Here is a 21,390-nt window from a genome sequence, read left to right on the forward strand (position 1 = left end):
GTGCCTCTGCAGTATCCAGTGCCTTCAGGCATTAGTTAATATCATGTGGAGTGAATCGAATTAGCTGATGACCGGCATCTGTGATGCTGGGGATACCAGGATCTGGGCCATTTATGTTGGGTAGAGGCGAAAATAGAATTTGAAACAAGAACAAATTATAATTATGTTACGTGTTAATTATGCTAGTGGTCTTCACGGCATAAGTATGCTTTTAGAATACTAACCAACCATTGGGACTGCTTACCAGTGATGGCATAGAAGAAAAAGTAAAATGTTTCAATTGAGTTGTGTCTTCATGAAATAACGTTGGAGTAAACTCTTTTGCTTTGTTTCAAAAGCATGAAGGTTCAGAATAAAAGCAACTTGTATTTATATAGTACGTTTAATGTAATGAATATTCCAAGACAGTTCATAGATAGCTGTAAGTTTGCCAAACATCTTTTCATAAAGATATTGCTGCTTTAAAGAAAAACTGCATTTGTGAAGTGTGAGGATGCTGACAATTAGACCATTTAAAATCTCTCTCTATTCCTTTGAGCACAGTTTACTAAACATACCCATAATTTAGCTGTTTTAGCTTTTTCGAGTTTATTTAACCCTGAGATCCTGACAGTGCACATACACTGCACCTAATATCACTTGTTTCATAAAATTGTAAATGCAGGCACCTTACAGAAAATCAGAGCTGACTTACCCAGTTTCCATTATTAAACTTTTAGGCAGGGTTGCATGCCATGAGTTATCAGTAAATCTTTGTACTATATTAAAACTGTTAGGTTCCTACGACATGAGAAGAACTCCAACACCGTTTGTTCAAAACTTTATCCTTATTGCTATTTTTAAAAATGGACTTATTGGTGAGCCAAAAAAAATGGCTGCTACAAGTCACATGACCATAGGGCCTTTGGTACCTACCCTCAGAAATTACAAGAACAGAAGAGTTATTTTCTCAGCTTCTGGAATCTCACACCTCATTGTACAGACTCCTTGTAATCACAAAAGGCCAGGCGGCTCTCACATCTGAACTCATTATGCCTACAGAGCTACTAACAGGCTAATATCACACCTGGGACAGACCAGACCAAATTCAAAAGGGAACCAAAGGGATGTTATTTGCATCTGAGAAATCCCCACTTGCTAGCGGAATCAGTGGGTCTGCCTAGACAATAGCTTCCCAACACCAGACCCTCATATGGATGGTAACTCTCAACAACTAATGACAGGGACATTATCAGTCCTAAAATCAAAGCCAGTTCCAGACACTGGCTGTCTGGGGAGGTAGTGGCATAATGGTACTGTCACTGGACCCAAGTTAATATTCTGGGGACCTGGGTTCAAACCCTACCATGGCAGATGGTGAAGTCTGAATTCAATAAAAATCTGGAATGAAAAGTCTGAGGATGGCCACAAAACCATTGCCGGTTGTCACAAAAAACCATCTGGTTCACTAATATTCTAGGAAATTTGCTGTCCTTACCTGGTCTGGTCTACACGTGACTTCAGACCCACCAGCAGCGTGGTTGACTCTTAAATACCCACTGAACAAGGGCAATAAATACTGGCCTAGGCCGCCCAGCATGATGTGCACCAGGAAGCGCTATGCGCTCCCTGTGTGGGTGGGGCGGGGGGTGGGCGGATTCCCTCAGCTTCAGGGAGATCGTCTCCGATGTAAAACTTGAAATAAAGAGGTTTGAAAAATTTCCCTGCCATGTCCCCTCATGTGACATTGTCACACGAGTTGGGACATGTCCATAACTTTTATTGAAATCTTTTGTAAAAATTTAAAGACCCTCATGAAATCTCATCCCGCCCGCGGATGAGGTTCCATGATTTTTCCGAGGCCTGCCTGGGTTCCCGGCCTGCCCACTAACCTTAAGGTTGGACGGGCAGGTCTGTCAATCACGTTAATTGGTTTTTTAATGGCCTTAATAGGTCGTTGGCAGTTCTTGTATGTGAGTGTTTGTGTATGTGTGTGTGTGGGTGTGGGTGTGTGTGTGGTGTGTGGGTGTATTTGGAGTGGGCCACTGTGGACACTCCCACTCCTTCCCTGAGTTTTTGAATGTGAATTAAATGTAACCTTCTGAGTTAATCCTAACTCCAGTTTGCTGTGGATTATTAATAAATTGGATCACAAAAACTGAGGGATTGGGACAACACACCACCACTTTTTTTTTGATTCAAAACTCCTTACAAACAGGTGGTGAGAAGAAATAGAAGAAATACAGTCTGCCTGTCTCTCACCTCTCCGTAACACAACTTTCTGCTGGTGTAATTGCTTTAGCTATACTATTGCATTAGAGTTACAATCCTCAACACTGTGGACTGAAATCGCATGAGGCCCAATTTTCTCCTTTATTTCTGGTTGTTTCATTCATACAATTTAAGCTTTATACATACAGACCTTTATACATACAGGTCTCAACTTTGTTCTGTCATGTGGAGCTAGTTACAGATTGATACAGCTGAGCACTACATTTCTGCTCTATGTCATGTAGACTTAGTGACACACTAGTGAAATCTATAGTATTGCCATATTGACTGGCCTCTGCTCTATATAACGTAGAGCTAGTTATGAATTTGTACAACCTGAGAACTACACTACACAGGTGAGATCCATCCACAGTGTACAGTTATCTATCAACTAAGGAATTCATCTTGGAGGTTAAAAACATCAAAATCTCAAATGTAAGGGCACAAGAACTAGAAGCAGGCATAGGTCATTCGGCCCTTAGAGCCTGCTCCACCATTTGATAAGATCATGTCTGATCTGATGTGGCCTCGGTTCCACTTTCCTGTATGCCTCCTACCCACCACACACACAACTGTTGGCTCCCTGGTCGATCAAAATCTATCTAACCTAGCCTTGAATATATTCAATGACCCATTGCTCTCGGGGCAAGGATGTTTCTTAATATATTGGTAGCATTTTTCATACCAGCTGGAAATATGAGAAACCTATACAGATGTTCTGTAGCTATAACTTCATATGGTAAAATGAGGACAGAAAATGCGGATCTTCAGATCAGTAGGAAAATAATATTCTAGATTTTACACGCTGCTCATTAATTAAATGGGAAGTTTGGGGTTTGTATTTAGTGTATAAGGAAGGTTGTTAGTCACATATGATATATTTTCTTTGACTGTTTGTGTCTTCTTTTTGACAGATTGACAGTTGTAGAAGCCATTTCATTCCAGAGGAAGCCTCTGTCATATTCCTTGCTGATCAATCCCAGCAGCTTGTTCAGTATCAATCAGGATAATGGGGAGCTGAGCCTGATACACAGCATTGATTTTGAAAGTGATCATCACCTCTACCATTTGCTGGTGCGGGTATTGGAAGCTGGCACAGGGCTCAGCAGTGTCACTGAGGTATGATTTTGGAAGCAAGAGTAATTTGAATAATTTACAACCCTATTCATTCAAACATGACTTCTGCTTTCTCAAGTATAACTTTTCAGCAAGGCACAGATAATGAAACATATAGGGAAGAATATTGAAACATATCAGAAATGCAGACTGTATTTTTTTGTAATAAAGTATGTCATAGGAATTATATTCCTTATGTTAGGAGCAGTAGAATTAGTAATATTTAACACAAAAGCAAAGAATGCCGGAAATGTGAAATAAAAACAGAATAAGATGGAAATTCGACATAAAAACAGAAAATGCTGGAAACACTCAGCAGCCCGGGCAGCATCTGTGGAGAGAGAACCAGAATTTCAGGTCAATGATCTTTCATCAGAACTAGAAACAATTAAACATGTTTGAAGGGTTTGAAGCAAGTTCAGAGTCAGGAAAAGAGGGGATAGGAGGAATGAGCAAAATGGATAGAATGGAAGATGAGAGAGATCAAATTTTGAAGGAGATAATTGTGTAAGACCCCTGGGTATAGCAATGGGACAAGTAAATAAATAAAAGGTGAGGTGTAAATAGATAAAGTAGAATCATCATAAACATCTGCTTTGTGAAAAATCAGGAGCGGTGGTTATGATCTGAAATTATTGAACTCATGTTGAGCCTGGAAGGCTGTGGTGTGCCTAATCGAAAGATGAGGTACTGTTCCTTGAGCTTCTGCTGAGCTCCATTTGAACAGTATAGGAGGCAAATGGCAGAGAAATCAGAGTGGGAGCGGGAAGGAAAATTAAAATGGCAGGTGATCAGAAGCTCAGAGTCACGCTTGCGGACCAAGTGAACAAATTCAGCGAAGCAATTACCCAGTCTATATTTGGTCTCCCCAGTCTGAGGAGACCACAATGTGAGCAGCAAATATACTAAATTGGAAGCACAAGTAAATTGCTGTTTTACCAAGAAGGAGTGTCTGGGCCTTGGATGATGGGAAGAGAGGCGTTAAAAGGGCAGGTATTGCATCTCCTGCACTTGCATGGACAGGTGCCGTAGGAAGGGGAGAGGGTGTTGTGGTTGATTAAGGAGTGGACCAGGGCTTCGCAGACTGAATGGTCCTTTCAGAAGGCTGAAAGGTGAAGGAGAGATATATTTGATAGAGGCAGCACACTGGAGGTGGTGGAAATAGCGGAGGATGATCTGTTCAATGTGGAGGATGTTGAGTGGAAGGTGAAGAAAAGGGGAATCCTACTGGGCTTCCGAGGAGAAGGGGAAGGGGGGAAGCAGAAGTGCAGGAAATGGGACAGACATGGTCAAGGGCCCTGTCTAGCACCATGGAGGAGCATCCTCAATTAAGGTGAAAGGAAGACCTATCAGCAATGCTGGTATGTAAGCTGGCATTGTCAGAATAGATGTAACGGAGACTAAGGCTAGGATTTTCCAGTCTTGCCAGCAAAAGGACCCAGTGCGGGCGGCAACGGATAATTTGGAGAGGCAGCCAAAAGTCCATTGATTTTCAGCGGCACTGGAAAATCCTGCCCTAAGAAAGAAGAAGAATGGAATGGGAATTGAACTGGGAAGAAGTGCAGTCAAGATAACTGTGGGCTTATATTTAGATATTGGTTGAAATGGATGTAGAAAAGATGAGAAAGGGAAGGAAAGAGTCAGAGATGGATCATGTAAAGGCATGAGCTAATATTTAAATCTGTCACCAATAATCTTCCATTTAACTGTATTAATGACATTTACCTGCTTCTGTATCTCCCTATGCCACTCACAATACTTTAGCTAAGAGAGTGTGCAAGTTACCGGGCAAGCAATTCACTCCCTCATTAAACTACTATAAATGCAGCACCAAGAGGAGAAAAGCTCTGGATATTCTCTTCAGTCTTCCTGCTCTTTTCAGAGCAGTCATCTGTGTTCATTGTGGAGAAGGATGATGTAGGTGTAGAAATCAGAGAGGGGGACTGTGATATACTTGAACAAATTAGTATTGAAAGGGAGGAGATATTAACGGTTTTAGCAGGCTTAAAAGTGGATAAATCTCCAGGCCCAGATGAGATGTATCCCAGGCTGCTTTGTGAAGCAAGGGAGGAGATTGCAGGGGCTCTGACGCTAATTTTCAAATCCTCTCTGGCCACAGGAGAGGTGTCAGAGGACTGGAGGACAGCAAATATGGTATCATTATTCAAGGAGGGTAGTAGGGATAAACCAGGTAATTACAGGCCACTGAATCTATCATCAATGGTAGGGAAACTGTTGGAAAAAATTCTGAGGGACAGGATTAATCTCCATTTGTGAGGCAGAGATTAATAAGGGATAGTCAGCATGGCTTTGTCAGAGGGAGATCATGTCTAACAAATTTGACTGAATTTTTCGAGGAGGTGACTAGTTGTGTAGATGAGGGTAGTGCAGTTGATGTAGTCTACATGGACTTCAGTAAGGCTTTTAACAGGGTCCCGCATGGGAAAATGGTCAAGAAGGTAAAAGCCCATGGGATCCAGGGCAATTTGGCAAATTGGATCCAAAATTGGCTTAGTGGCAGGAGGCAGAGGGTGGTAGTTGAAGGTTGTTTTTGCGATTGGAAGCCTCTGATGAGTACTGCAGGGATCGTTGCTGGGAGCCTTGCTGTTTGTAATATACATTCATGATTTAGACGTGAATATAGGAGGTATGATCAGTAAATTCACAGATGACATGAAAATTGGTGGTGTCGTAAATAGTGAGGAGGAAAGCCTTAGATTGCAGGATGATATGGTTGGGCTGGTAAGATGAGCAGAGCAGTGCAAATGGAATTTAATCCTGAGAAGTGTGAGGTGATGCATTTTGGGAAGACTAATACGGCAAGGGAATGCACAATGAATGGTAGGACCCTGGGAAGCACAGAGGATCAAAGGGACCTTGGTGTACATGTCCATAGATCCCTGAAGGCAGCAGCACAGGTAGATAAGGTGGTTAAGAAGGCATATGGGATACTTGCCTTTATTAGCCGAGGCATAGACTATAAGAGCGGGGAGGTTATGTTGGAGCTGCATAGGCCACAGCTGGAGTACTATGTGCAGTTCTGGATCGCCACACTATAGGAAGGATGTGATTGCACTGGAGAGGGTGCAGAGGAGATTCACCAGGATGTTGCCTGGGCTGGAGCATTTCAGCTATGAAGAGAGACTGGATAGGCTAGGGTTGTTTTTCTTGGAGCAGAGAAGGCTGAGGGAGGACCTGATAGAGGTATACAAAATTATGAGGAGCTTAGGTAGGTAGATAGGAAGAAACATTTCCCCTTAGTGGAGGTATCAATAACCAGGGGGCTTAGCTTTAAGATAAGGGGCAGGAGGTTTAGAGGGGATTTGAGAAAAAAAATGATCAACCAGAGCGTGGTTGGAATCCGGAACACACTGCCTGAAAGGGTGGTAGAGTCAGGAACTCTCACAACATTTAAGAAGTATTTAGATGAGCACTTGAAACGCCATAGCATACAGGGCTACGGGCCAAGTGCTGGAAAATGGGATTAGAATAGAAAGGTGCTTGATGGCCAGGACAGAAACGATGGGCTAATGGTCCTGTTTCTATGCTGTATAACCCTATGACTCTATCTGCAATCCAATACATGAAGCACTATAACAATGGGCTGGATATTCATGGAGTTGGGGAGACTCTGTGGTGGTGTAAAAATAGTGCTTCGAACCCAGTTCTGGGATTCCTGACCCCATTCCCAAACCCTGCATTCCAGACCTGGCTGGCTCCAACCAAGCCTAATCATGCATTATAGGCTGAGAGCCCAGAGATCCATTAGACTGTTGAAACAGCTATCCCCCAGGGAAAACATTGCTTGATTGACATCTCTTGCTCACTGATCTATTCTGTCAATTGCACAATGCTGATTTACATTAAGTAAAGATGTTTTAAGTGCTTGCTGTTTTGGATATTGATCTAGATGTTTCACACTTTTTTAGGGCAGTAATGAACAGAGTTTTTTTATGGAAGTAGAACGTTATGACTGAGTGACAATTTTTTTAAAGCTTTTTCACACATCCTTTTGTTACCATGGGGTTCATTGGTTTTGTACTGTATAGCGGGTGAATGGGCATGGAAATGCCATAGTTTGGCAAGAAGTGTATGACGGGACATGGGGGTGGGTGGGGCACTATGATGTGGTATGAGTTGGCATGGATGGGGCAGAGGGAGTATGTGAGGGGTGAGGGTGTGGATGTTGATGGCTAGAGGGCTGTTCTTTGTTTTGCTGTCATTATTACAGCTGGGACAAAGTCCCAGAACACCGAGGTGGGCCTCGTCACTTGGCAGCTTCCGAATTCTTTTGGGGAGCTGTGGGTCCAATTCCAGTTAGTACCACTCCCCTGGAATGAAAATCCTATCTTTGCTGGCACTTTATCCCAAGGCGGGCGCGCTGAGCCTGGAAACTTCCCAACTCCCGCTAGCTGCCTCTTGGATGAAAATCCAGCCCAATGAATCCAGCGCAAGTAATACTCCTGTGACAGCCTACAAGAAGGGCAGAATTTTTTTAAAGTGGGGCCAAAGTCTCTGTGCAACTTCCAGCAACATGCTGTTCCCTTTCTTTGATTTTTTCTTCCCATAAAGTTGTGGCAGGAATGCAACGCTCTGCCTTCATGTTCTTAAATCTCAATAAGAGGTGTAAACAGTGGTTATTTCCAATCAATAGTTTGTTAGAAATGGGAAGCCAAGTTTAAGCCGTTTCTGCAGAAAGGAGATGTACATTGTCTCAGCAATAAACGTGGAGCCTCTGATGAGACTTTATAAGAGGAATCACCCCAGAGCTGGTCTAAGCCTATTCTCAAGCTGTTGTGATACTGATTAATAGACTCACTTTCTTCCAGTATTAATACCATCTGTGGAATCCACACATGAAAGTGCTAGTAATCCTGTAGTGAAATGTTCCAACACTTGATGTTTGGACTAAATGGGTTGCTGAGACTTTCTTAGCCGATTTTAATGAAATTATTTGTCATTTGGGCTGAAGAACTTTATTTTTGTTCCGAATGGTTTTGATTAAACCTCTTTTCTCCTGAGTAAGAAATTTGAATTAGTGGATTAAAAAAAATAAAAAGCAAAATGGATGTAATCATATATTATCCAACCTAGTAGATCATTTCTTTTTAGCCTCTGCCCAGTGTTTCCCACATCAACACATATGCAACCTAGAATTTTGCAGTCCGGTCAGCAATTCATGGTAAAATAAAAGGCAATTTTTATTCTTCACAGATATATCTTTATGTGACAAAAAGGAAAGTACTTTTAGTGCTCAAAAAATCATTCAGAGAATTTATGTTATGCTGTCTAGAAACAAGTTGGTGCAATTGTGCAGTATGAGGCTGGCTAAATGCTTGATCCCTCTCCTCTCCCCCAGCCCTGTATGTTGAGCATCTGTCACTAACAAGACATAAGGCCAGACTTGGCTCATTTTGCCATTGAAAATTAACAGCTAATTTCAATGGCCAAATGATTTTTTTTTTGGAAAAATATACTTTATTCATAAAATATCTGGAAGAACATACCAAACCATTTCAAAATCACCATCACAAAGGTACAATCAGGTTCAACTTTTACAACATGTATCACGAGGTGCATCAATACAATCAATGAATATAACAATCATTTGCAGACATTCATTTTGAGCTGTACAGCCCGAGGGGCTCTACACAGTTTCCAGTCCCTCGGTGCACTGTGGCAGAAAGGTCTTAGACAGTGACCTTTCCCCATTGCGCCTTTGCGGCGGCTGCCCCAAGCTTTAGTGCGTCCCTCAGCACGTAGTCCTGGACCCTAGAATGTGCCAGTCTGCAACACTCGGTCGGGGACAACTCTTTGCACTGGAAGACCAACAAGTTTCGGGCAGACCAAAGAGCATCTTTCACCGAGTTGATGATCCTCCAGCTGCAGTTGATGTTTGTCTCGGTGTGTGTCCCTGGGAACAGCCCGTAGAGCACAGAGTCCTGTGTCACAGAACTGCTCGGGATGAACCTCGACAGAAACCACTGCATCTCTCTCCAGACCTTCTTTGCAAAGGCACAATCTAGAAGGAGGTGAACAACGGTCTCGTCCCCACCACAGCCACCTCGTGGGCAACGTGCAGAGGGGGTGAGACTCCTGGCGTATAGGAAGGATCTGACGGGGAGGACCTTTCTCACCACCAGCCAAGCTACATCTTGGTGCTTGTTGGAAAGTTCTGGCGATGAGGCATTCTGCCAAATGACTTTGACAGTCTGCTCGGGGAACCATCCCACAGGATCCATCCTCTCCTTTTCCCGCAGGGCCTCTAAGACGTTACGTGCCGACCACCGCCTGATGGACTTGTGGTCGAAGGTGTTTCTCTGCATAAATTTTTCCACGAGGGACAGGTGGTACGGCACGGTCCAAATACTTGGAGCGTTCTGCGGCAGCGTGGCCAGACCCATTCTTCGCAACACCGGGGACAGGTAGAACCTCAGCAGGTAGTGACACTTGGTGTTTGCGTACTGAGGGTCTACGCACCGCTTGATGCAGCCACACACAAAGGTGGCCATCAGTATGATGGCGATGTTGGGCACGTTTTTTCCCCCTTTATCTAGAGGCTTGTACATCGCGTCCCTGTGGACACGATACATTTTCGACCTCCAGATAAAGCGGAAGATGGCTCGAGTGATCGCCACCACGCAGGAGTGTTTGAATGGGCCAGACCTGCAACAGCGAGAGTGCCTCACACCTGATGACCAGGTTCTTACCCGCAATGGAGAGGGAGCGTTGCTCCCACATGCCCAGTTTCCTTTTCACCATAGACACTCACTCCTTCCAGTTTCTAACGCATGCCCTGGTCCCTCCGAACCATATCCCCAGCACCTTCAGGCCATTAGCCCTGACGGTGAAGGGGACAAAGGATCGGTCAGCCCAGTTCCCGAAGAACATGGCCTTGCCCTTCCCACGATTTACCTTGGCTCCCGAGGCCAGTTCGAACTGGTCACAGATGTGGATCAGTCTGCGCACCGACAGCGGATCCGAGCAGAAGGCGGTGACATCGTCCATGTACAGGGAGGCTTTGATCTGAGTGCCTCCACTGCCTGGGATCGTCACTCCTCTTATGCCCGGATCCTTCCTGATGGACTCAGCAAAGGGTTCCATGCAACACACGAAAAGAACAGGCGAGAGAGGACAGCCCTGCCTGACTCCAGATTTAATAGGAAAGCTATCTGATTTCCACCCATTGATTGAGACTGCGCTACTGATGTTAGTGTAGAGCAGTTGGATCCAATTGCGAATTCCCTCCCCAAACCCCATTTTGGAGAGCACATCCACCATGTAGGTGTGCGATATTCTGTCAAAGGCCTTCTCCTGATCCAAGCTGATGAGGCAGGTATCCACACCCCTGTCCTGCACATAGGCAATCGTATCCCTGAGCAGCGCGAGGCTGTCAGAGATCTTCCTGCCCGGCACAGTGCAGGTCTGGTCGGGGTGGATCACCAATTCCAGAGCGGATTTGACCCGATTGGCGATGACCTTGGACAGAATCTCATAGTCCACATTCAACAGTGAAATGGGTCGCCAATTTCTAATTTCCTCCCTTTCCCCCTTGTGCTTGTAGATGAGGGTGATAATGGCCAAAGGACATTCTAGAAGGAGGCAAGGGGTCAAAAGTTAGCTGAACAGGATCTTTGAACTAAGCATGCGAATATCCATCTGTAATCATGCTCTTCTTAGGTATGTTGGTAACTGTTTTTTGTTGAAAAACATTTTTAAAACTCTGAATTATTCACCAGAAATGATGATTTCAGATATTTATAGCTCACACTAATTGCAATACATTTCTGTGAGATTGGATAGCACAGAGGGCTGAATTTTATGCAGATCAGGCGTGAAATCGTGCAAGATGACTGCGGGCCAGTGTCCCGACATCATCCTGCGCTCGCACAATATTTCAGTTGGTGGGCGCGCGCAGAAGTCGGAAGTGCACCCGCTGACAATAAAGAGGGCAAGTTAGGCCATTAACGGTACAATTGTCTGTTATTTTACGCACTTTGTCCAACCTTACGATTGGCGAACGTGCGAATCGGCCAGGCGGCCTTTCCGTTTTTCAACAAACCTCATCTGAGGCGGGATGAGATTTCCGTGATGTAATAAAATGTAAATAAATTTCTGCGGACAGCATTTTCATAAGCTAAATTTTCAGGTGACTGATTACGATGCACGGACACTTTTTTCAGCTTTTGAAACCTTTATTTTTGCTTTTTCAGGTCTACAGCTCCCTGAGGCAGCTCTCTGCCTCCAGGGAGTTTTCTGTCAGCGCTGGCCTGTGCCCGCACTGACATCATCGCCCGCTGTCTTCCCGCCCTCACTCCAGCAGTGCTGATGTTTTCAGCATGTGTTTCATGCTGCCTGGCCGTTAATTGGGCAGCCAGCATGAAATTGCGGTTGTGGGCGGATCGCGATCGACAGTCTGTTTCCCCGTTGATCCTGGGTCTGCCGATCGCGCCCGCTCGCCAAGATGAAAATTCAGGCCAGTGTGACGTTTACTTTTATATTGACCAACTTTTTAAAGAATTCCTTAGAAAGCGTTGTTTTGTGCGTTTAAGTACTAACACGACACAGAAATGTCTTCAGAGCTGATCCTGCTCCAATGCTACAACTTCTCCAGAAGTGACACAAAACAAAAACAAAAACAGAAGTACCTAGAAAAACTCAGCAGGTCTGGCAGCATCGGTGGAGAAGAGCACAGTTGGCGTTTTGAGTCCTCATGACCCTTCAACAGAACTAAGTAAAATAGGAAAGGGGTGAAATATAAGCTGGTTTAAGGGTGGCGGGGGGGTGGGTTGTTGGGAAAAGCAGAGCTAGTTAAAGGGCCAGTGATAGGTGGAGATAACCAAAAGATGTCACAGACGAAAGGACAAAGAGGTTTTGAAGGTGGTGATATTATCTAAAGGAATGTGCTAATTAAGGGTAGAAAGCAGGACAAACAAGGTCCAGACGAGAGCATGAAGCAGCACCGAAGTAATCATTGATGTACCGGAGAAAGAGTTGTGGGAGGGGGCCGGAGTAGGACTGGAACAAGGAATGTTCCACATACCCCATAAAGAGACAGGCATAGCTGGGGCCCATGCGGGTACCCATAGCCACACCTTTTATTTGGAGGAAGTGAGAGGAGTTAAAGGAGAAATTGTTCAGTGTGAGAACAAGTTCAGCCAGACGGAGGAGAGTAGTGGTGGATGGGGATTGTTCTCCAGAAGTGTGGTGGGATCTCTGCTCATGCGAGACCAGGGTTTTCACCATGCTTCCATTAAACTACTGAGAGAGAGTAACTCTGAGGAAATTCACATCCACTAACTAGATCACAGGAGAGTTGAAATTGCTTTGAGCAAAATCTGATATGGAAGATTTAAGGAATTTAGCTGGTATTTGTTTATTTGCTATATTAATGAAAATCTTAATTTAAACAGTGGGCAGAGAGATTTCATGCAAGCATTGGAATGTCTTGTTTTTACTAATACTGAGCAATGTGATTTTCCCTTCCTCTTCCTCTGATAAAGCTGGGCTACAGTAACACTGGCAATGGGTAATCCTCCATTATGTTAATAAAGTAGCCATTGAGCTTGGCAACAACAAGAAATGTAAGGAGCTCATGGATATCTTTGTCACCAAGATGGAAACGGTCTGAACAGAACCTCTGTCATTGCCTCCCTTCTCCTAGCCCACTGGCCAAACTTCCTCTAGGTTACCCCTGCCCTAGACCAGAACTTGTATCTTTCTGCAGTTTCTCTCCTATCTCCCCTTCAAGCTTATCTTGTCCACGAGAACCACCTCCTCCACTCTCGATCGCATTCCCACTGAACTACTGACCACCCAACTTCCCTTCCTGGTTCCTGTGTTAGCTGACAGTTAATGGCTCTCTTTCCTCAGGTTCTATCCCTCGTATCTCCAAAAATGCCGTCATCACCCCTATTAATAAATCAACACTTGACCCCTCTATCCTTGCAAATTACCATCCCATCTCCAACCTCCAGTGTTGCCTGCTAAATTCATGCCCATCTTTCCCCAAACTCTATGTTTGAATCTCTCCAATCAGGAAGCCCCAGTACCAAAATGGCTCTTATTAAAGTCATAAATGACAACGTTTGTGACTGTGACAAAGGCAACTGCCCCTCTTCGTCCTTCTTGACTTGTCTGCAGCCTTTGACACAGTTGCTCAGACCATCCTCCTCAAATGCCTCTTCATTGTCGCCCAGTTGGGTGGGACTGCACGACCCTGGTTCCATTCTCATTTATCTAATTATTACCAAGAATCGTCAACAATGGATTCACTTCCCATTCCCACACAAGTGTCTCTGGTGTCTCCCTACATGCTGACCCTTGGCAACATCATCCGAAAACATGTCAATTTCCATACATATGCTGACGGCACCCAATTAGCCTCTATTTTAATATTCCCATCCTTGTTTTCAAATCCATTCATGGCCCTTCCATGCTTCTGTAATCTCCAGCTGTAAAACCCTCCAAGTTATCTGCACTCCTCTAATTCCGGCACCTTGAGCAGCCTTAATTTTAATCGCTCTACCAATAGTGGCAGTGTCTTAAGCTCCCTAGGTCCTAAGCTCAGAACTCCTTTCCTCTCTCCCTCTCTTTCCTCCTTTAAGCTTGGGCAGCTAAACCAGTGATGCCTAACATCAGTAGGAGGGAAAATGCTAGAGTCTGTTATAAAGGATGAGATAACAGGACACTTAGAAAATATCAAAGGGATTAGACAAAGTCAACATGGATTTATGAAAGGGAAATCATGTTTCACAAATTTACTGGAGTTTTTTGAGGATGTAACTAGCAGAATAGATAAGGGAGAACCAGTGGATGTGGTGTATTTGGATTTTCAGAAAGATTTTGATCAAGTCCAACATAAGAGGTTAGTGTGCAAAATTAAAGCATATGGGATTCGGGGTAATGTATTGGCACGGATTGAGAATTGGTTAACTGACAGGAAACAGAGGGTAGGAATAAATGGGTCTTTTTTGGAGTGGCAGGTTGTGTCGAAGTGGGTACCATAGGGATCAGTGCTTGGGGCCCCAACTATTCGCAATATGTATCAATAATTTGGATGAGGGAACCAAACATAATATTTCCAAGTTTGCTGATGACACAAAACTAGGTGGGAATGTGAATGGTGAGGAGGATGTAAAAAGACTTCAGGATGATTTAGACAAGTTGAGGGCAAATACATGGCAGATGCAGTATAATGTGGATAAGTAAGAAGTTATCCACTTTGGTAGAAAAAGCAGAATGGCAGAGTATTATTTAAATGGTGATAGCTTGGGAAATGTTGATATATAAAGGGACCTGGGTGTCCTTGTACATCAGTCACTGAAAGCAAGCATGCAAGTGCAGCAAGCAGTCAGGAAGGCAAATAGTGTATATTTTTTTATTCATTTGTGGGACGTGGGCGTGGCTGGCTAGGCCAGTTTTTATTGCCTATCCCTAATTGACCTTGAGGAGGTGATGGTGAGCTGCCTTTTTGAACCGCTGCAGTCCATGTGGTGTAGGTACACCCACAGTGCTGTTAAAGAGGGAGTTCCAGGATTTTGACCTAGGGACAGTGAAGGAGCGGCGATATATTCCAAAGTAAGGCGAGTGGCTTGGAGGAGAACTTCCAAGTGGTGGTGTTCCCATGTGTCTGCTGCCCTTGTTCTTCTAGATGGTAGTGGTTGTGGGTTTGGAAAGTGCTGTCTAAAGAGCCTTGGTGAGTTTCTGCAGTGCATCTTGTAGACAGCTCTTATTAGCTTTCATTCCAAGAGGATTTGGGTACAGGAGCAAGGATGTCTTACGTGCAGCTGTACTGGGCCTTGGTGAGACCACACCTGGAGCATTGTGTGCAGTTTTGGTCTCCTTACCTAAGAAAGAATATACTTGCCATAGAGGGAGTGAAGCAAAGGTTCACCAGATTGATTCCTGGGATGGCAGGATTGTCGTATGAGGAGAGATTGGGTTGACTAGGCCTGCATTCACTGGAGTTTAGAAGAATGAGAGGGGCTTTCATTGAAATGTATAAAATTCTGACAGGGCAGGACAGACTGAATGCAGGGATAATGTTTCCCCTGACTGGGTGGTGGGGGAGGGGGGGCGTCTAGAACAAGGGGTCACAGTCTCAGGAGACAGGATTGATCATTTAGGACTGAGATGAGGAGAAACTTCTTCACCCAAAGCATGGTAAACCTGTAGAATTGTCTACCACAGAAGGCTGTGTAGGTTAAGTCACTGAATATATTTAAGAAGGAAATAAATTTCTAGACACTAAACGCATTAAGGAGTTTGGGGAGCGAGCAGGAGTATGGGGTTGAGATAGAGGATCAACCATAATCATATTGAATGGTGGAGCAGGCTCAAAGGGCAGAATGACCTACTCCTGTTCCTATTTTCTATGTTTCTCTGCTTAAAATGGGAACTGGAGATCACGCAAAATAAAGAACCCAAAACCTAAATTGTTGACCTAAATCACACATCGTAATGTCACATAGATTCCTGTTTCAATTCATTTTCATACATACAAAATGGTGCACAGTATCTGAAAGGTCCACGGTCCATTGTTAACTGAAGTGTTATAATGCAACAATATCATGTACATGATTCTTTACTGATAATCCAAATCTTCTAATGTGCTGGTTTGCCAGTATTCCTATTGGTTTTCTAATTCCCCAGTTTGAATCTAGACTGAAAATCTGGTGAGAGAGGCATTGCTCCTTTGACCCGGTCTTTGCATTTCATTGCTGATTTGTTACTGAAAGTGATACTAATACAGCAATTGTACATGGTCATTTTTTTCACATTATCTAAGGTCCATTTTTCGTCACTTTGCTTCTGATGATTTCTGATTTCTACTTTTTGCCAATTATTTTCCAGGTAGTAATTCACATCACTGATGAAAATGACTGTACCCCAGAGTTCCTGCATTCTATCTACAGTCGTGACAACATTCCTGAAAGCATCCCCATTGGCACCTCTTTATTGCAAGGTTGTACATATGCTTCTATTTAAAAAATGCTAGATTATTAGTGTGCATATTTCTTCCCTCCAGAGTATCTGACATTTTATTTACTTTAGTATCAGCTTAGCACAGATGGTAGTGTCGTCTTTGCTCACACTTGCTTCAGATTTAGAATGTAGTGAAGTTAAACCTTACTCCAGGATTTGAGTGCATGTTTGAGACTCTCAATCCAGTGAATGCTGAGGAAGTGCTTGTTCAAGGTAGTGTCTGTCTGTTCAGGTGGCTTTTAAAGCTCTTAAGGAAGTATTTGAGAAGCGTAGAGTTCTTCTGGTGTTCTCAAAATGTCTCTTAAGACTAGTTAAAAAAGATTACATTTCATTGCTTGTGGGATCTTCCTGTGTCTAATGTGGCTGGCATATTTGCCTAACATGCCACAACAACACTTGAAAGTAATTCATTGTATGGGAAGTGCTATATAATGTTTCTGGCAGATGTAAGAAAGGATTGTGTAAATGCAAATCCTTCATGCACTTCAGAAATTAAATTACTCAGATTATCCTCAGTTTGGTCTTTTTCACCATTCTGTTTGTGAATTTTGTACTCATAAAGCAAAATTCGTCCTGTGAAATAGAACACTTTCTATTCTCAGGCACCTAGTGCCAGCATAAATCAGTCCCAGGTCAGGCTTGGTTAATTGCAGGGTCAAGCTTCCTTCACTTTGTCCTAACAATGTGATTCAAGCCCAACCGTGGTGCTTTCAATTTTCTATACCAACCGTTCATCGTCTTTCTGAATGATCAACAATTTAATGCTAATTAGTGTTAAATGAGGGTTAGCTTAAACCGAGGAATAACGCTTACGAGAAACATGGCTGAAGCACAAACTTCTTTCAGAATACAGGTAGCCAACAGACATTCATTTCTGGGCTTCCAATTTTGTTTTATGTGTGTTGACTGCTATAACCTGACCAGGATGGAGCAAATTGATAACTAAATCAGTTAAGGCAAACAGAGAAAACACATTAATCTCATTGGTTTATACAGTTAAAAGATTTGTTGGCATATTTTAACATCTCTTGGAACAGTGACTAATTCTGAATATTTTTGATACCTGCTTTATGTACGAAGCCAGAAAACCTGTACACTCCATTGATCTGCTCGTTGAATGAAGAAGCAAATTAATCTGAATAATGACCTCATTTAAATGTTACCTTTGTAAAAGTCACTCACAATTTTTCCATTTCCAAAGTATTAAAATATACCTTCCATTGAATTGTCTACCATACCTCCATCTACTTTTGGGGTGTCATGTTTTATTAGGATGTAATTCACCATTTGTCACTGTGACATTCAATTTACTGAAATTATTCTGTTTAAAGTCAGCTAAAGCTGAAATTACATTTTCCTTGGTATAGTTAGATGGTTTCTGGTTAGGCCACAAATACAGTATTGCACCCAGTTCTGGTGATTGCACTTTAGGAAGGATGTAAGGGTCCTTGAGAGGGTGTAGAGGAGATTTACCAGAATGGTTCCAGAGATAAGGGATTTTGGCTAAAGGTTAGGTTGGAGAAGCTGGGTTTTTTTTCCTTGGGCCAAAGGAGATTAAGGGGAGATTTGATAGAGGTGTAAAAGATTATGATAAATTTAGATAACATTGACAAAGAAAAGCTGTTCCCATTAGCTGTTGGCACAAGGACTAGGGGACATCGATTTAAAGTTCTAGGCAAAAGTAGGCCAGAGAGTTGTGGAGGCTAAATCACTGAAAGTATTTAAAGGGGAGGTAGAGAGATTTTTGAAATATCAGGGAGTTGAGGGCTATGAGGGGCTGACATGAAAGAAGAGTTGAGGCCTGGGGCAGATCAGCCATGATCTTATTGAATGCCGGGGCAGGCTTGAGAGGCCAAATGGCCTATTCCTGCTCCTATTTCTTATGTTCTTATGTTCTTATACAGGGGATATGAGGAAGAACTTCTTTTATGTAGTGCGTGATAATAAGCTGGAATTTTCTGCCAATCAGAGACAATGATTTCAAAAGGAGACTGGATAGGCATTGGAGGGAAATAAACTTCCAGGGCTACAATGACAGAGTAGTGGAATGGAACTGACTGGATTGCCCCACAGAGAACAATATGGACTCGATGGGCCAAATGACTCTGTTGACGTCTGTTGCTTCGATTCATGGAAACATAACCATAAAGAAAAGGCTCCAATCTAAAAGGAAGATTTTTAGATTGATCTAATGTAAAATGTTGCACGTGCCCTTTGTGCACAAAACATCAAAGATATTAGGAAAACTACATACTGGCTTCACAGTCACCAAGATGACTGCCCCGATGCCAGCTCCTCTGCTACAACAGATGTACAATGTCTAGAACTACGCTGTGCCTGGAGTGCAAAAGCAAAATTTGGCATTGAGGCAAATTTTAGCAAGCAGTTCCCAATGTGTATAAATTGCAAGAGCTTCCACGTTGTGGTGTTATGATGTTTTTTTTAACAAGCGCAGTGAAAAAGTCAGTCATAATTGGGAGGAGGCAGTTAATCCTAAAGCTTAAACTGTAGAATTGTTAGTGAATTGTAAATTCAGTGAATTTAAAACAAAAGTCATTCTTGAAATTAAAACACTTGAAAATACACAAAGGCATGCATCAAAATAGGTCGATATTAAATTGATTCAGAATTGTGTGAATAGTTGTAGTTTAATTAAATAATTTAAAAGATTTTCTGGATTAAAGACAACAAAAATTAAAACTAATGATTCAGATCTAGTCCAGTCTTTCCCCTCTGGAGGAAAAAGACTGCATGATTGGACTAGATTTGAAACAGTAGTGCAGATAAAACAAATGTACGCAGGGTGTGTTTAAAATATTATAGCAAACGCTGGATCCAATCCTAACAGGAGCTGAGTGGAGCCTGGAGCAGTGTTTTCATTAGTGAGGAATGCTGGAGTTGCATGTGGATGAGGCTGCTGTTAAAATCTCATCCAAGCTCCTAGACCCCCATCTCTAGCATCCTTGATGTCTCTGCTGTGTTTTCAATGTTGACACATCTGCAAGGGCTGAACATTATTTGTATGTAAGATTAAGGCTTTCATTTCCATCAACAAAGAGCAAAGCAATGGCCTTTTATTGCTGCCATCTTGTCAAAGGCAAAATGAACTGAGTTTTCTTAATAATGGGGAAAAAGCTGGCAATGCTTCTGTTAATGGGAGTTTCTCCTTTGATTATTTTCAGGTCACTTTTGATGTAGAAATGTCAGCATTGATTCAATTGGTTGTGCTTCACTCATTTATAAATAAACGAGATTTGAGCTTTATAGGAAGGACATTCTAGCAAAGTACATTTAATTAAACCTCCTTGCTACTTTAAAAGGAATATTTAATGAAAGATTACTCATGTCATGACAGAAATGTGACATTGTTCAAAGTAAACCACCTTTGCAGGAGAGAAGCAGAGAGAGAATTTGAGTGTTATATACACCAGCTTTGTTTAATGAGCTGATGTTCCAAGTTTGTTACAGTATTTTCTTGTTGTTTGAATCTTCCAAACAGCTTGTCAGCTTCACTGAAGGCATATCAGGTTCCAATTTAATGTGCATTTACTTCTGCTGTTAAACAATAAGTTTGGTGCCAGCACCATGCTGATATCGGTATGTATTTCTACCAAATTTGTAGTAAAATTCTGTTGTGTTCAAAGTCTGAAGATCCACAATACTCTGTTGAATATTTTTAGGCAGTTGGCTTGGCAGAGGTAGCACTGAGTTAATATAAACTGATGCTGCAAGTTTTGAAAGAAACTGATGTGCCCCTGCTACAGGCAAAAATAATGCTGTCTGTATGACTGAAGCAGCAACGGCTTTTTCAAATTAAATATGTTCTTTTATTTTCTGCCAATTTTTGAGTTGATTGCTTGCTGGAGTTAATTCCAGAGGCACTGATAGCCCTTCACTAATTCGCCAAGGTGGCTGTTCTTTATAAATTAGCTGAAACAGTGAATGCACACCATCTTGCTGGCAAGTATCCTATCTTTACCCTATGTTCATGTGCACACTGCCAACATGTGGGGCAGAGGAGGGTGATGTGATGGAGGTGAAGGAAGGCTGCCTTGGTGACAGAGACTATATGGGGTTGGAAGCTAATCTCAGGATCAAATAGCAAGTCAAAGTTGCAAACAGTCTGGTTTAGTCTCAGGCAGTGGCCAAGGGGAGGCATGGTGTCAGTATTTATGGAATGGAATTTGTGACAGAGACTGAAGACACTGATTTGATTGTCCTCTTGTTTAGTTGAGGGCAATTTGTGCTCATCCAGGACAGCCCAGCAAGGTGATGAACCGGGGCAGTAGAGGGATCCCGGGAGGTGATGGTGGTAAGGTAGAGCTAGAATTTGCCCCACAACAATATGCTTAATTCTTAGCCGCTGTTTGAAGTAGCCTAGCAAGACACTCGGTTGTAAAAAACAGCTCTGGCAACCATAGATGTGCAACAAATGCCAGAGCTACCATTGAAGTTACATCCCGAGCAGTGGGAAAAAAAATTCCTTGCTCTTACTTAGGATCCTGAAGCCAATAAAAGCATCATTACCATCACCCCAGCTCAAATGAGCTAATTTAGGCACAGATTAAGGATCAAACCATAGTGAGCTCATAAACATTAATTTATTCATTTAAATTTAGGCAATTTGTGGCCAGAAATGGTTTCTACCATCAATAGGTCAGTTACATCAATGAAAATCTGCCCTTTTACCCTAAAGAAAGACTTGGTACATATGTATGTATCACAGAACAAGAATGGGAAGGTTTTAAGAAGTGTGGGGAATAGCACTAGTTTGTGCGATGAGGAGGGGTTAATTAGTAATCTCATTGTAAAAGATCCGCTGGGAAATAATGACCTTAATATAATTTAATTCCATATTAAGTTTGAAAGTGACATATGCCAATCACAAACAAGAATTGTAAACTTAAACAAAGCCAACTACACAGATGTGAGGGGAGCGCTGGCTAAGGTTGTTTGGGTAAATAGTCTAAAAGGTATGGCAGTAAATAAACAATGGTAAACATTTGAAGAAACAATTCAAAATGTTCAACAAAAATA

The 21,390-nt window shown here is 42.7% G+C and overlaps 1 protein-coding gene across 1 annotated transcript in view; it reads left to right on the forward strand.

Moving 5' to 3' along the window:
* Positions 1-21,390, forward strand: part of LOC144680093 (neural-cadherin) — a 298,432-nt gene that overhangs the window by 168,362 nt on the left and 108,680 nt on the right. The window contains exons 4-5 of the mRNA XM_078541239.1: positions 3,165-3,369; positions 16,222-16,333. Coding sequence (XP_078397365.1) covers positions 3,165-3,369; positions 16,222-16,333 — 317 coding nt within the window. The remainder of the gene's footprint in view (positions 1-3,164; positions 3,370-16,221; positions 16,334-21,390) is intronic.

The sequence above is a fragment of the Cetorhinus maximus genome, chromosome 4 (assembly GCF_964194155.1).
Source record: "Cetorhinus maximus chromosome 4, sCetMax3.hap1.1, whole genome shotgun sequence".
In the NCBI taxonomy this organism is placed as follows: domain Eukaryota; kingdom Metazoa; phylum Chordata; class Chondrichthyes; order Lamniformes; family Cetorhinidae; genus Cetorhinus; species Cetorhinus maximus.